The sequence below is a fragment of the Psammomys obesus genome, unplaced genomic scaffold, assembly GCF_907164565.1.
Source record: "Psammomys obesus unplaced genomic scaffold, mPsaObe1.curated_primary_1811, whole genome shotgun sequence".
Lineage (NCBI taxonomy): Eukaryota > Metazoa > Chordata > Mammalia > Rodentia > Muridae > Psammomys > Psammomys obesus.
In genome coordinates, this window is record NW_026596143.1 from 10,607,580 (window position 1) to 10,621,953 (window position 14,374).

General features: G+C 42.5%; 1 protein-coding gene and 1 pseudogene across 1 annotated transcript in view; both read left to right on the top strand.

Moving 5' to 3' along the window:
- Positions 1-74: 74 nt before the first annotated feature.
- Positions 75-14,374, top strand: part of Bag4 (BAG cochaperone 4) — an 18,686-nt gene continuing 4,386 nt past the window's right edge. The window contains exons 1-2 of the mRNA XM_055593368.1: positions 75-381; positions 6,873-6,977. Coding sequence (XP_055449343.1) covers positions 109-381; positions 6,873-6,977 — 378 coding nt within the window. The 5' untranslated portion in view covers positions 75-108. The remainder of the gene's footprint in view (positions 382-6,872; positions 6,978-14,374) is intronic.
- On the top strand, positions 7,697-9,798 carry LOC129666299 (electron transfer flavoprotein subunit alpha, mitochondrial-like; annotated as a pseudogene).

The following is a 14,374-nucleotide window of genomic DNA, read 5'->3' on the forward strand; positions in this document are numbered from 1 at the left end:
CTGCAGCCGTCCGACCCCCTTCGCCGCCCTCCAGTCCCTGTCGCCCGCCGGCGCCTGCGCGATGGGCCGGCCGTGGGGGGCGGGAAGCGCTTCGCGGCTGCGGAGCCCATGTCGGCCCTGAGGCGCTCGGGCTACGGCCCCAGCGACGGCCCTTCGTACGGCCGCTACTACGGGCCCGGGGGAGGCGATGTCCCGGTGCACGTACCTCCGCCCTTGTACCCTCCGCTTCGCCCCGAGCCTCCCCAGCCTCCGGTTTCCTGGCGGGGGCGCGGGGGCGCCCCGGCCGAGACCACCTGGCCGGGAGAAGGCGCAGGTGGCGATGGCTACTACCCCTCTGGAGGCGCCTGGGCAGAGCCGAGCAGAGCCGCGGGAGGCCACCAGGTAGGCTCCCAGGTCCTTCCCGGGGGTGCAGCGGGGAAGTCACGGGTGGAGGTGAGGACCATTGGGGGTGTTCCACTTAGGGTTGGTTACGACTCGGGCTTCTGATTTGTTGTCGTTCCTCTAGGGAGGGTGCAGAGACGAGGAGGGCTGGAGACGTAAGTGAGGGGGCTGTGGGCTTGGCTTCCATTCGTCCCTTCGTGTTTACTTCAGCCTTCGTAAGTGTGCCTGCTGCCACCCAAAACCGAAAAAAATTCTTCTGCGCTGACTCCCTAAGCTTGGTAGCAGGCTGCGGGCTGTCGCTCTCTCCCGAGAGCTAGATCGGAGCGATTGGGCTGTAACAATTTATCCTGCGTGGCTAAGGGAGCTGCGGCCCCAGTCCTTACTCAGCAGCCCCTCCCGCGGGGAAAGGATCTGTGCGGGCCGGGCTGATCTTTCAGTCCCTTATCACTAAAGCTCTGCCTGGGATTGAATCACGAAAAGTCAGTGTTGTAGAGTACCTCTGTGTTCTGTTGAATCATCACAGGACTGCAAGGCCGATGTTATTAATGCTTCCCAATTTTTGAATGAAGAAGGCTCTGAGAGTCAGGTTCACTTGCTTAATATGTTTGGACCTGTAGCATTTTATTACTTGTATGCATGCCAAAAATATATATTTCTATTTCCTCCTTGTACGGAGCCATAGTTACAGGATGGTGGCACACATCTTTTAGCCTTCAGAACATCCTTATTTGCTGAAAATGAATGGTGAAATTCTCACACATAATGATGGGGTTATAAATTAGTGCAGTGCTTTGGAAAAATAGCTGAGTCTTTTCTAAAACTTCTGGCAGAGAATTAGCTTATGATCAGGCAGATCCACTTGTAAGTTTACTCAAGAAATGGAAAACAAGTGGTGGTGCACGCCCTTAATCCCAGCACCCAGGAGGGAGAGGTAGGCCAGCCAGCCTGGTCTACATAGTGAGTTCCATCCAGGACAGCCAGGGCAACATGGTGAGACCCCGTCTCAAACAAAGAACAACAACAACAACAAAAAGAAATGGAAAACAGTATTTTCATAGCATCAATTAATTAACGGCCAAAAATTGGAAATAACTCATACAGTTATCACTGATTGCTGGAGGTATGTTTTAGAACATGACACCTAGAAAGGCATGGAGTTCACCCCTTACATTCTTGTTTTAACATGATTGAACCTTAAATAGATCATGTGTGGTGGATGAAACTAGTCACAAGGATTGCATGTCATACTGCATGACTCCATTTATATATAGTGCCCAGAGTAAGCAATTCCTAGAGACAAACACTGGTGAGCTGCTGGGGTTGGGGACTGGAAGGAATTGCTGAAGAGCTGGGCTTTGAGGTGATACAGTATTCTGAAGTTAATGATGATGGTTTCCCAATTCTGAGTGTCCTAAAAACTACTGAATTGTACATTGAAAAAATTAAATTAATAAAAACATCACTTCTCTAAAAATTGTGTAAGAGTAGAAACAGGTAGTGTTAAGTTAACTGTGAAAAAGGATCCATGTTTTCAGTGCTGAATCCGTAAGTAGAATGGGATAAGTAGGCCGTTGGACTTTAATCACATGGTCTAACGATGAACCACTCAGCCTTTTAAGTACCCAAATTAAAGACAGTTGATGAGGAAAAGGAGTTGAGCTTTAAACTGCTGACTGGCTTCTGTTGAGTTTGCTATATTTTCAAACTAAACGCCTCAGAGACAACAGTTGAAACAGGGAAATAAAAGTTCTTTTTACAGTTTTTTGTTGGGGAAAGACTTGCAGAAGTTAAAGTTCAGCATCCTGTAGGGAGCCATGAGGTTTGGTTGAAGTAGAACTGTGTGCATCAGACAAGTTATGGTGCTAGAGTAATTTGAAATAAACTGAAAATGTATAATGGGCATTTGTAAGTCTTTTTCCTTTTTTTTTTTTTTTTTTCAAGACAGGGTTTCCCTGTGTAGCCCTATCTGTGGTGGAATTCTATCTGTAGACCAGGCTAGCTTTGAACTCACAGAGATACTTCTGTCTTTGCCTCCTGAGTGCTGGGATTAAAGGTGTGTGGCTCTGTGCCCAGTCCAAGGGTAGAATTTCTAATACACCCATAGAAACAAATCAAAGATATGCATGTTGTCAAAATGTGCTTTTTTTTTTTTTTTTTTTTTTGATAAATCTACAATCTTAACTCTATTGGCTTTTTACTAAATTTTATAGTATATCTGTGAAATTAAAGAAAAAAGGGAAGTACATGGCCGGGATGTGGTGCACCTCGAAGGTGTGAAGGTTGGGTGGGATCCCTAGAACTCATGGAAATGTTGGGTGGCTATAATTTCACCTTGAGAAGGCTGAGGGCTAGCTGGCTAGCAAGACTACCTATAGCTAGTGGGAGGGCTCTGGGTTTGATTGAGAGAGCCTGCCTCATTGAGTGAGGTGGAGGAGCTATTGAGGAAATCAGCCTCAGGCCTCTCTATGCAGGTGCACCCCACACACCTTTGTTTCTGCACATACAAATGTGAATATGCACACACATAGGAAAGGGGGGAGTATGGGCAAATTTTTTCTTCTCTTTTTTTTCTCCCAAGTGGGATTTGAACCCAGGACCTTGTGTACTTCAGGCATACCCTCTACTGGTGACCTACTTATACCTGTAACCCTACAGGGAACTTTAAGAATCTACCTAGAACATGTGATCTTTGGACACTAATCTTCAGGGTTCCTGTACATACTGTGTGTTACCTACATTGAGGGCCTCTTATATCTGAGGCTGGCCTCAACTCCCTGTATAGCCATGCAGGGTCTTTACTTTCTCAGCTTCATGCCTTTCCCTCTCAAATGCTGAGATTATAGGTGAGCCCTACCCTGCCCTGTTTTGAAATTAACATATTTAAGCCCAGCTCGTGATGGCTCACAGCATTTGGGAAACAGACCAGTAGATCTCTGGGTTCAAGACCAGTCTGTTCCACAGAGTGAGTTCCAGGATAGCCAGGCCTCACAGAGAAACCTTGTCTTAAACAAACAAAACAATATGACAAAGTTAACATATTTAAATATGATGTAGGGAAAAATTGGAAATACCTCACTTTCACCAGTTTTTTAAGAGAGCAACTTCCAGCACTAGAGAGATGGCTCAGTGGTTAAGAGCACTGGCTGCTCTTCCAGAGGACCTGGGTTCAATCCAGCAGCCACATGGTGGCTCACAATTGTGTAACTCTGGGTCCAGGTGGTCTGATACCCTCTTCTGGCCTACTCAGGCACCAGGCACATACATGGTGCATATACATACACGTTTTTGTAACATTTCGATCCTGTTGTCACTGCTCTTGGTTAGCCACCACAACTGGATGGTAAAGTCCTGTTGTTGAAGGCACCGCATACTTTGCGGTACAGAGAGAAATCAAAGTGAAGCTGAGCTGGAAGCTTCCTCCCTGCAGGCTCATTTTCATAATGCCTTGTGTGGCTGTGCAGGCTGCTTGAAAAAAATTTATGAACAGTCTTAACAAGGTATGGGTCCATGCTGCACCACTAACTTGCCTGGTAAAATGTGCCTCCTTGTGTGATAGTGGCATGACTGTTACAGGGTTAATGAACCACTTTCTATTTGAGCCCCACTCCACAGGGAGAATTCATGCCTGGTACTCTGAGCCTGTTCAGAAGCCTTTGGCTGGGGAGGCCATAGACCCTAATGGGGAAACTGCTACTACTGTTGTTTTGCTAAATGGACAAATTGTGCCCACCAAAGAGCTTTCTTCTAATTATTTATGTTTACGTTTACAGATTAGTGTTGTTCTTGGGTTTGGTCAAAGGTTTGTTGTTGTTGGTAGTGGTGGTGGGGGTTTGTGTGGGTGGTGACTAATGCCTAACTGGTTACTGTGCTGAAAAAGTGATTGCTGAATGCTCAGCCCTAAATAGGTCATGCATTCTATCCCCTCCAAGGATCAAAGAACGTTATGGAAGTGGGAGTGGAAAGACTGTAAGCCAGAGAAAGGAGTGGGGTGTTATGAAAGACTGTCTACAGGGTGTGACATGATCACTGCATTGATGAATTGTATTGCAGCTGACATTACCTATTTAAGATCTGCATATGATTAAGCTCAGTAGCATTTCATCATAGATGGAGGAGAGGCTCATGAGGTCCCACCTCTCTGAGGATTTATAGGCCATGAACAGATGCCAGTACAGAGTGGTTGACAAGGCACCATCTCTTCCAGAGGAGCTGTTGGCAGTTAGTAGTTGCCAGGGGTGGGGCGGGAGGTGATCTTTAGTGCCGTAGCCACTGTTAAGTTGTCCATGCTCCTTTAAATATCCCCTCATCCATGCTCATGTGAGCAACCCTAATTAAATGCATTTAGAGATTTGAGGGGACAAGAAAAAGTGAAACTGTTTCTGACGACTCTATATAATTGTTAACAGTGCTGAGTGCCTACTTGAGACTTACGGTCAAAGTGAAAACACAATTGGGGTGTTTGGCACAGGCCTGTGATCCCAGCTTTTGAGGTAGCTTAAGATGGGAGGATAGAAAATTTCAGGCCAGGCTGGCAACTCCATAGAACCCTGTCTCAAAAATAACGAGTGGCTAGGGATGTACCACCCTGATAGAACACTTGCCTAGCATCACAAAACTCTGGGTTTAATCTCCAGTGTGGGAAGAAAAAACCAAACTAAACAACACCAAGGGAGAAAAAACTAGAAGCTGCTTGCATTTTCTGTATACATCGGATAACTTGCATTTCAGTGTGTTTTTTTGTGAGGGAAGTCTATCTGAAGAAAGAAAAGCAAGGAGCTATGGTGTTAGGAAGCTGAGTCAGGAAGAGAGGAAGTGTAGAGTGTGGAGGATATAGGTAGTTAAATTGAACCTTAAAGATTCACCTGGAAGGACTGACTCTTGTAGTAGTCCCAAGATTTTGGGCACCACATCTAGGGCAGTCAGCTTCAGCCCTTGTCTTCTCTTTACTCGAGATTTAAATTTTTGGTAGAGAGTGTAGATACAAGTAACTAACTCTAGGTTTAATCCAGTGTAACCAACAAACAACAAAAACTAACAGTCAAAAGTGCTCTACTTTAAAGGAAATAAAAATGGTTTATGGCCAAACGTGCACTTAATCTGTAAATTCAAAGCCAAGTAATACCTCGCTGAATAGTAAACACATCATGTTAAGCTAGGCAGCAAGAGCGGTTTAAGAATTGGTTTGGGGGATTTTTACAAGAGGTTAGTGGCTTATTGCAATTAATTTGAAGACAGAGCATGAAAAGATGATGTTATCACAGCTAGACTTGCACCTTCCAGTGGGGGTTGTTCTATACAGGTTGATGACTCTGAAGTTATAAGCTGTAAGACAAAGGCTTAGCTGTAGGGAAAAGTACTGGGTTTAAAAAAAAAAAAAAAGGTGTGCTTGTAGTAAACTCATGTAGTAGTAGTTTTGTCTTCCAAAGTTATTAGATAAGTATAAATCTAAATAGTGACAAATAACTGTTATTTTGTACTAGTTAAAGAGGGTAAATACCTCATATTTGAAATGTTTGTGACCAAAAGTATTTCAGGTTTCAGAATTTTTTTTTTTTTTTCCTGAGACAGGATTTCTCTGTGTAGCCTTGGCTATCCTGGACTCGCTTTGTAGACCAGGCTGGCCTCGAACTCATAGCTATCCTCATGCTTCTGCTGGGATTACAGATTTGCGCCACCATGTCCAGCTTGGTTTCAGACTTTTGAAAGCATTAAATGTACATGTGTCTTTGAAGGTAACTGTACAGCATTTTAATGCCTTTACATTTTGTTTTGCTGCACTGGGAATGGAACCCAAGGCGTTGACTGTGCTTAGCCAAGTTCTCTGCCACTGAGCCATACACACATTACATGGATTTTGACTGCAGCTCATCACATCTAATCAAGTGTGAATCTTTCCTCTTGGGATGGCATATCAAAGCTCAAAATATCCAGAATTACAGCAGTTTAGATTTCAAATTTTCAGATTGGGTATATTGAAAATATACTGATGAGAGGTAGTGATTGGCAGTGGATAAAGGCAGACTGTTGTCTGTGGTTTTGTTAGTCACCTTGACATAAGATTCCTTTTCTTATTATTTCAAGTGGCTGGCATATAATGCCAGTCTTTTACCAGATACTCAGTAGCTGTTTTGTTCTGGGGCACATTGTTTACTTTGTAACTTATCTTTTAAGTGTAATAGTGATTATAATGGCTCTATAGTAGGGATCCTTTTTTGCCTGTTGTTCTTTTTGATGCCCCTAATCTTTTCTCTTGTTAGAGGTATTCATTTTGCTGTCTAACTAGTAGTAAAAGTGAATTTGACATGGTAATGCACACCTGTAATTATAGGACTGGGAAGGTAAAGAGGCAGGAGGAATGCAAGTTTGAGTCCCAGCCCTGGGATAGCAAGTTTCAGGTCAGCTTCGTGTGCGTAGGGAAACCATTTCAAAAGAAAGCATCAACAATAGAAAGAATGCTATTTAACATTGACTTGTTTTCCTTTTTTCCTTAGGAGCAGCCACCATATCCTGGCTACAATTCTAACTACTGGAATTCTGTGAGAGCGCGGGCCCCATACCCAAATTCATATTCTGTGAGACCAGAGTTACAAGGCCAGGTATGGCTGAAAATTGGCAGATTTTCTTTCTTTTTTCCTCCCTCCCTCCCTCCTTCCTTCTTTCCTTCCTTCCTTGTTTTTTGAGACAGGATTTTTCTGTGTTCTGTCTGTCCTGGAACTCTATAGACCAGGCTGGTCTTGAACCCACAGAAATTTCTTCTACCTTCACCTCCCAAGATCTCCCACAGAGATCTGCTTGCCTCTGCCTGGCAGGTGCTGGGATTAAAGGCAAGTGCCACCACCTCCCAGCCCACTTTCCCTTTTCTATATTGAGATTTTGTCTGGTTTAAACAGGTCTTGTGCATGTAGTCACAGTCTCTGTGAGTTCATATACATGTCAACCCTTTCATGTTTGGATTATGCAGTTTCCTTGAAGTCATCCATCACCTCTGGCTCTTACAGTGTTTTCTGCCTGCTTTTCCACTTAGATCCCTGAGCCTTGAGGGGAAATACTGGGTAAAGACATCCCATTAGGGCTGAGTGCTCCACAGTTTCTTATTCTCTGCACATGGTCCAGTGGTGGGTCTGTGTTACTGACCTGTTTCTACAAAAAGCAGCTTCTCTGATGGGGGCTGAGCAATGCACTCATCTATGGGTATAGCAATATGTCATTAAGAGTTACTTTATTGCTATGTTCCCTTAACAGAATAGCATTAGTAGGTTTTCCCTTAGGGCCTGTTACCTATGTAAAGTTCTTGGCCACTTGAGCAATGTTAAGTATGGGTCCATCTTACGGAGCGGGCCGTATATCTACTATTAAAGAGGTTGGTTGCTCCCGTAATGTTTGTGCTTCTGTTGTACCAGGATACCTTATAGGGAGGCTGCTGATAGCATTCTCTATATGCCTAGGCAAGCGCTTTGTCACTGAGCGACCTCCCTAACCCTGGTAAGAGTTTAGTAATTCCTACTTGTGTTTTCTCCTAAAATAGGACCATCGTGTGTAATTTCCTCTAAATTTCCTTTTTGTTTTTTCCAGATAGGTTTTCTCTGTGTAACAGAGCCCTGGCTGTCCTGAACTCACTTTGTAGACGAGGCTGACCTCCAAATCACAGAGATCCACCTGCCTGCCTCTGCCTCCACCTCTGCCTCCCCAGTGCTAGGACTAAAGTCATGTGCCACTACCACCTGGCACATGCTGTTCTTCAACACATTCCTTTTGCCTAAAGAATCTTTTGAGGGCTAGAGAGATGGCTCAGTGGGTAAGAACAGTAGCTGTTCTTTTAGAGGTCCTGAATTCAATTCCTAGCACCCACTGGTGGCTCACAACCATCTTTAACTATAGTTACATGGGATTAGTTGACCTCTTCTGTTATACAGATAGATGTACCTGCAGGTAAAAGTCTACATACATAAAATAAATAAATCTTTATTAAAAAAAAAAAAAGAATCTACTTGAACACCAAACTTCCCTGGATTCTAGATTTCACACACGTGCACGTGCACACACACACACATATTGAGGCAGGGTCCCTCTTATGTAGTTCTACTGTCCTTGAATTCCAAGAGATCTACCTGCCTCTGCCTCTGCTGCCCAAGTGCTGGGATTAAAACCATGTCCACTATTGCCCACCTTTTTTTTTTTTTTTTTTTTTTTTAAGGATTTATTTATTTATTATGTGTACAGTGGTCTGCCGGCATGTATACCTGCACGCCAGAAGAGGGCACCAGATCTCATTATAGGTGGTTGTGAGCCACCGTGTGGTGCTGGGAATTGAACTCAGGACCTCTGGAAGAGCAGCAAGTGCTCTTAACCTCTGAGCCGTCTCTCTAGCCCTATGCCCAGCTTTTTATATAACATTTTTCAAAGCATAAACTTCTTTATTATACAAATAATGAAGACAAGCATTTGGATGGTTGGCAGAGGCAGCTGTTCCCACAGCTCCAGGTGGCTGAGGCCTTTTTGCTCAGATTTCACAGTGTTTTAGTAATAGCTGAACATTCAAGTGCTTCTTTAGTACCCATTATGATAAACACCATCACATTCATCTTGCTGAAGTATCTTACTTAGTGTCTGGAACCAGAGGTGACAAAATGGTGCAAGGTGTTGTAAAGTAGCCGGTGTAACAAAAGTCTGGTAGCTCAGCATGGTACATGCAGAGCCTTCCTTCCAGAGGACACCATTGGTTTTAGAAACTCAAAAGCAGTTCAGTTACACAGCATCTGTGCTGGAGCATCTGCCTTCTGAAAGAATCTTTTTTCCCAGAATAGCACCCAAACTTGATGTTCCCCTAGTTTCTGACATCATTGAGATCCAGTCACATGACACATTAATGAGAAATCTTCTATGCAGGAAATGTTTTATGAATAGTAAAGTACGATGACAAAGTGAAGACGTTTTCTTTTCAGGGAACATCTTTTGAGGCTGCAGCAACAAGTAGAGGTAGTGCTGGTTCAGAAGAGGTACCAACATCTTTGCCAGCAGGAATATCAGAGTGGCTTGACTAGAAGTTGAGGAAAAGTGATCAACCAGAACTGATGCCAAAGTGTTGGTATATGGGGTCTAAAGAATAGGGTCTTAAGTTGCCAGATGATTGGCAGATCAGCTACATGCTACAATTGGTGCCTCCCTTGCTGCTCTAAAGCTGGCTTTGTTCTAATGGCATGCAAGTCGGTCAGACAAGAACGTAGTAGCTCTAGAACTTTATATTGTTGTCGGGATATCTGGAGCTGGTGCAGTGTTTGGCTGGGATGAAGGACAACAAGATAATTGTAGCTATTAACAAAGACCCGTGGCTCTGATTTTCCAAATGGCAGATATGGAATAATCACAGAAATGTTTAAGATGGTTCTTGAGGTGATTGAGATACTGAAGGAAAAATAGGTCGTGATTCTACCTTAAGAAACTGTCCGGGGCTAGAGAGATGACATAGAGGGTAAGAGCACTGGCTGAGTTCAGTTCGCAGCAACATAACAATAACCATCTATAATGAGATCTGGTGCCCTCTTCTAGCATGAATGCATACATACAGGCAGAACACTGTATATATATGTGCATATATATATATATATACATATATATATATATATATGAAACTGTCTGAAACAAGGCATAATGGCACACGCCTGTAATCCCAGCACTAAGGGAAGAAAAAGGCAGGCAGTTCTCTATTGAGTTCGAAGACAAAGCGAGTCCAGGACAGCCAAGGCTACACAGAGAAATCCAGTCTCAGAAAAACAAACATAAAGTTAAATAAATGAATAACTAAAATAAAAAGAAAAGTGTCAGGTGTGGTGGTGGGCTTTTAATCACAGTGCTCAGGGAGGCAGAGGCAGGCAGATCACTGTGAGTTTGCGGCTAGGTTGGTCTACAGAGCAAGTTGGAAGACAGCCAGGGGTACACAGAGAAACCCTGTCTCAAAACAACAACCAAAAAAAAAACAAAAAACAAGCAAACAAAAAAACCCAAAAAAGACAGAAAGAAAAAAGAATACTCTCAGTATATGGGGGAAATTATAGAAATTCATAAATTTAGGAAAAAATTCTAACAGCAGGCATAATGTCCTTTGATAAACTGATTATTCTTTTTTTTATTATTATTATTTGTGGTTCCAAACAGTTATTTTTGTGAAATTTTTAAATTTCGTTATATATAACAAAGCTTTTTAAAAATGTAAATTTATTGTCAGGTGTGGTGGTGTGTGCCTTTTAATCCTGGTGTTTAGGAGGCAGAGGCAGGCAGATTTCTACCAGGTTAACAAAGGCTACATCCTGAGGCCCTGTTTCAGACAAACAGACAGACAGGTAGGGAGATGATAGATAATTAGGGTTATTAGATATCTGGAAGTGGACATGGTGACACGTCTTTAACTCCTGCTCCTAAGATGCAGAGGCAGTGGGGTGGCAGTGGAACACACCTTTGATTCCAGCACTTGGGAGGCAGAAGCAGGCAGATCACTGAGTTTGAGGCCAGCCTGGTCTACGGAGTGAGTACAAGACAGCCAAGGTCACACAGAAACCCTGTGTGGAAAAACAAAAACATGCAGATGCAGAGATAAGGAAAATCACCGCACCACTAGAGGCTTCATGGTGAGTTTCGGAAGAAAACCCTTTCATACAGACAGACATCTAAGCGAAGTTGAAAAATAAGGAAAGAATGAAAATAACTCTTGTGCTGTCCTAATATGACTGTATAGGAGATGCATCTTCAGTCTTCCCTCTGCCATCTGTATACACCTCTTAAATGTTTCCATTCAGTTTTTAGTATTCGATGTGTGTGATGGGGGAGTGTGCCGCAGTTGTCATGTGGAAGTCAGAAGACAGCTTTCAGGAGTTCTCTTCACTGGTCTAAGGATTAAACTCACGTCGTTAGGCTTGCAAAACAACCATCCTTACCCATTAAACTATGTCTGCTGCCCTGTTGCACACTTCTGTGTTTCCCTGTCATGTTCAGTTTACAGACTCAATGACAAGACCTTCTTTGTTCCAACCCCCTGTCCCATAGCTCTCAGCCTCTTGAGTGCTGGAATTATGTGCCTGTGACTACCATACCACTTCTTCTTTCTTTTCTTTCATATTAAGAAAATTTCAAACAAAAGTAGAAATAAATGTTCCTCCCAGCTTCAACAAGACTCAACACTTGACCATATTGTGTTGTCTTTGTAATATTTTCTTGGAGTATTTTTGAAAAAACCAAATAGCATATTTTATTGCTTTTAAATAAATCTAAGTATGTGTATTTAAAAACAAACAAAAAACTACCATGTAATGGTAGTTTAAATGAGTCTATGCTGTCCCTCATAGACTCTGACGTGTGAACACTTGATCTCCAGTTGGTGCTACTTTCTGGGAGATTTAAGAGGTCCGGCCTTGCTTAAATATGTCACTGGACTTTGAGAGCTGAAAGATTTGAGCCATTCTCAGCTTGCTTTTGTGCTTATAGTTTAAAATGTGAGCTTTCAGCTTACTTCCCCAGCCTCCACTCCACCATAATGGAACTTATCCTAGAAAACCAAAAGCCCAAATAAACCCTCTCTTAAGTTGCCTTGGTCATGGTGTTTTATTCCAGCAATAAAAAGTCTTAATCACAGATCATGATTAAGACTTTATAAAGGCGTGCCAGCGAGATAACTCAGTGGGTAGAGGTACTTATCACCAAGACTCATCACCGAAGTTCAATTCCTGGAACCCACATGGTAGAAGAGACAAACTCTCACAGGTGTTCTGAGCTCAACATATGTGCTCTGACATATATAACATATGAGCCCACCATCATCCACACTGTAAAATAATGATGGCATGATGGCACACACCTTCATTCCCAGCACTCAGGAAGCAAAGGCAGAAGGATCTTGAGTTTAAGGCCCAGCCCTATGTACATAACAAGTTCCAGGCCAGCCAAGCCCCTTAATGAGACCCTAGCTCAAAAAAGAAAAGGAAGTGAGTAAAGAGATGTAGGAAACAAAGCAAAGAAAATTGCTTACAAGGAAACAATTCTAAAATTAAATCTACTTGTTTCTAACAGTAAACTGAATAAAATTTCATAAGAATGATCCTTGGGGCTGGAGAGATGGCTCAGCAATTAGGAGCACTGGCTGCTTTTCTTAAAGGTCTGGGTTCAATTCCCAACACCCTCATGTCCACTCATAGCTCTCTGTAATTCCAGTTCCAGGGGTCTTACAGACATATGCAAGGAAAACACCAATGCATGTCAAATAAAAAATAAATTAATTAAAAGATATTTTTTCTAAAAATAGTCTTTATTCTGTTTAGTCATTTGATTATCGTAGGACATGGCATTTAAGCTCTATGACATTTTGTGTAACTCATATTTTAAGAGTTACTTATTTTCATTTTGTATATATGGGTGTTTTACCTGCTTGTACGCATGTGTAGCACATGTGTGCAATGTCCATAGAGGCTTGAAGAGCAGCGCATTGCCTGGAAGTAGAACTGCAGGTGGTTGTGAGTCTGGAAACTGAACTTGGGCCCTCTGGAGGAGCAGCTCTTAACTGCTGAGCTATACCTCCAGCCCTGTACTATTTTGTGTAATTACAGATAATGTACATAACAACTTCATGCCTGTGACTTTTTTTTTTTTTTTTAGTTGAATGATTTCCTTGGGAAGTAATTACAGACCAAAAAGTCACGTGGCATTTTATCAAATCTTGACCTTTGTATTCTATTAAGGAGTTATTTTTTTAGACTGAAAACCTCAAGGGTTTATGGGGAATATATGACTTGGCTCTTTAATGTTTTAATCTTTTATTGTCCCTGACCACACATGCAATTCTTTGGGCATTTGTATTTTGTTTCTCTTGTTTTAATTTGGTTTTGAACATGTCTTACTAATGTAGGCCAGGCTTTCTTCTATCTCGTAATCCTCCTGCCTCATCCTTAGACTGCTAGCTACAAACTTGAAATACTTCCTGCCACATCCTCCTGGGATTACATACAAGTGCCAATACAGCCATTTTAATTATGTAGTGGAAATGAAACAGCAGTGATTAAAAGAGAACGCGATTCTGTGTTTTCACTGTTTCAAAAAGCTAAAGTGGGACTGGACAAAGTGCCTGCCATGCAGGCGTGATGACCTGAATTTGGGTTCCTAGAGCCACACAAACGCTGAATGCAGCAATGTGTCTGTAATCCCTAGCCTGAAGTATAAAACAGTGAATAAGAGACCCTGAGTCAAACAAGCTCAAAGGCAAGGGGAAGGCAAGGACCTACTGTCTAGATTGTCCTCTGACCTCCACAAGCATGCTGTGACACATGCATCCTCCACCTCTCTCTCTCTCTCTCTCTCTCTCTCTCTCTCTCTCCCTCTCTTACATACGCACAGAAAATAATAGAAAACATTTAGGTAATAGTTTGAGTTTAGAGCTTAGCTTTAATCTTACTTGGAGCATTTAGCAGGATTCTGGATATCAACAGTATAATAGTCTGGGTAGATAATTTAAAACTACAGGAAAAAGGACTGGCACTATATCTTGGAGGTAGCACACTTGTCTGTCCTGCACGAGGCCCTGGGTTTAGTCCCCAGCACTCTTTAAGGCAGTAATCAAATTACAACGAACCACACTAGAAAGAGTGTACTGAGGAGTGTCTCTGTTATCTGTTGTGGTGTTGTCTGGGAAGCTGGGTGGTTGCATAGTTCAGTATGGACTGTAAAATTGACCTGGGTTCATTTTTTGAACTCACCATAATACATACAATAATGTAATCACCATCTGTTGGGCATATTGTGTACCTGCTAAGTAATTTATTTTTGTTATCTCAGTTTTTCTTGATACTGTAAGTTAAGTTTAGGCTCTTCATTTTTCTGTTAGAAAACTAAAGCTAAGAGCAATTAAATATAAAATCCCATTACAGTCTGAGGTCTGTTTCTATGGTGTTTTTTTTTCCCCCTTTCTATTATATAATGGAATTGCCTTTTTTTCTCTAGCTAGTCCCCCAGGTTT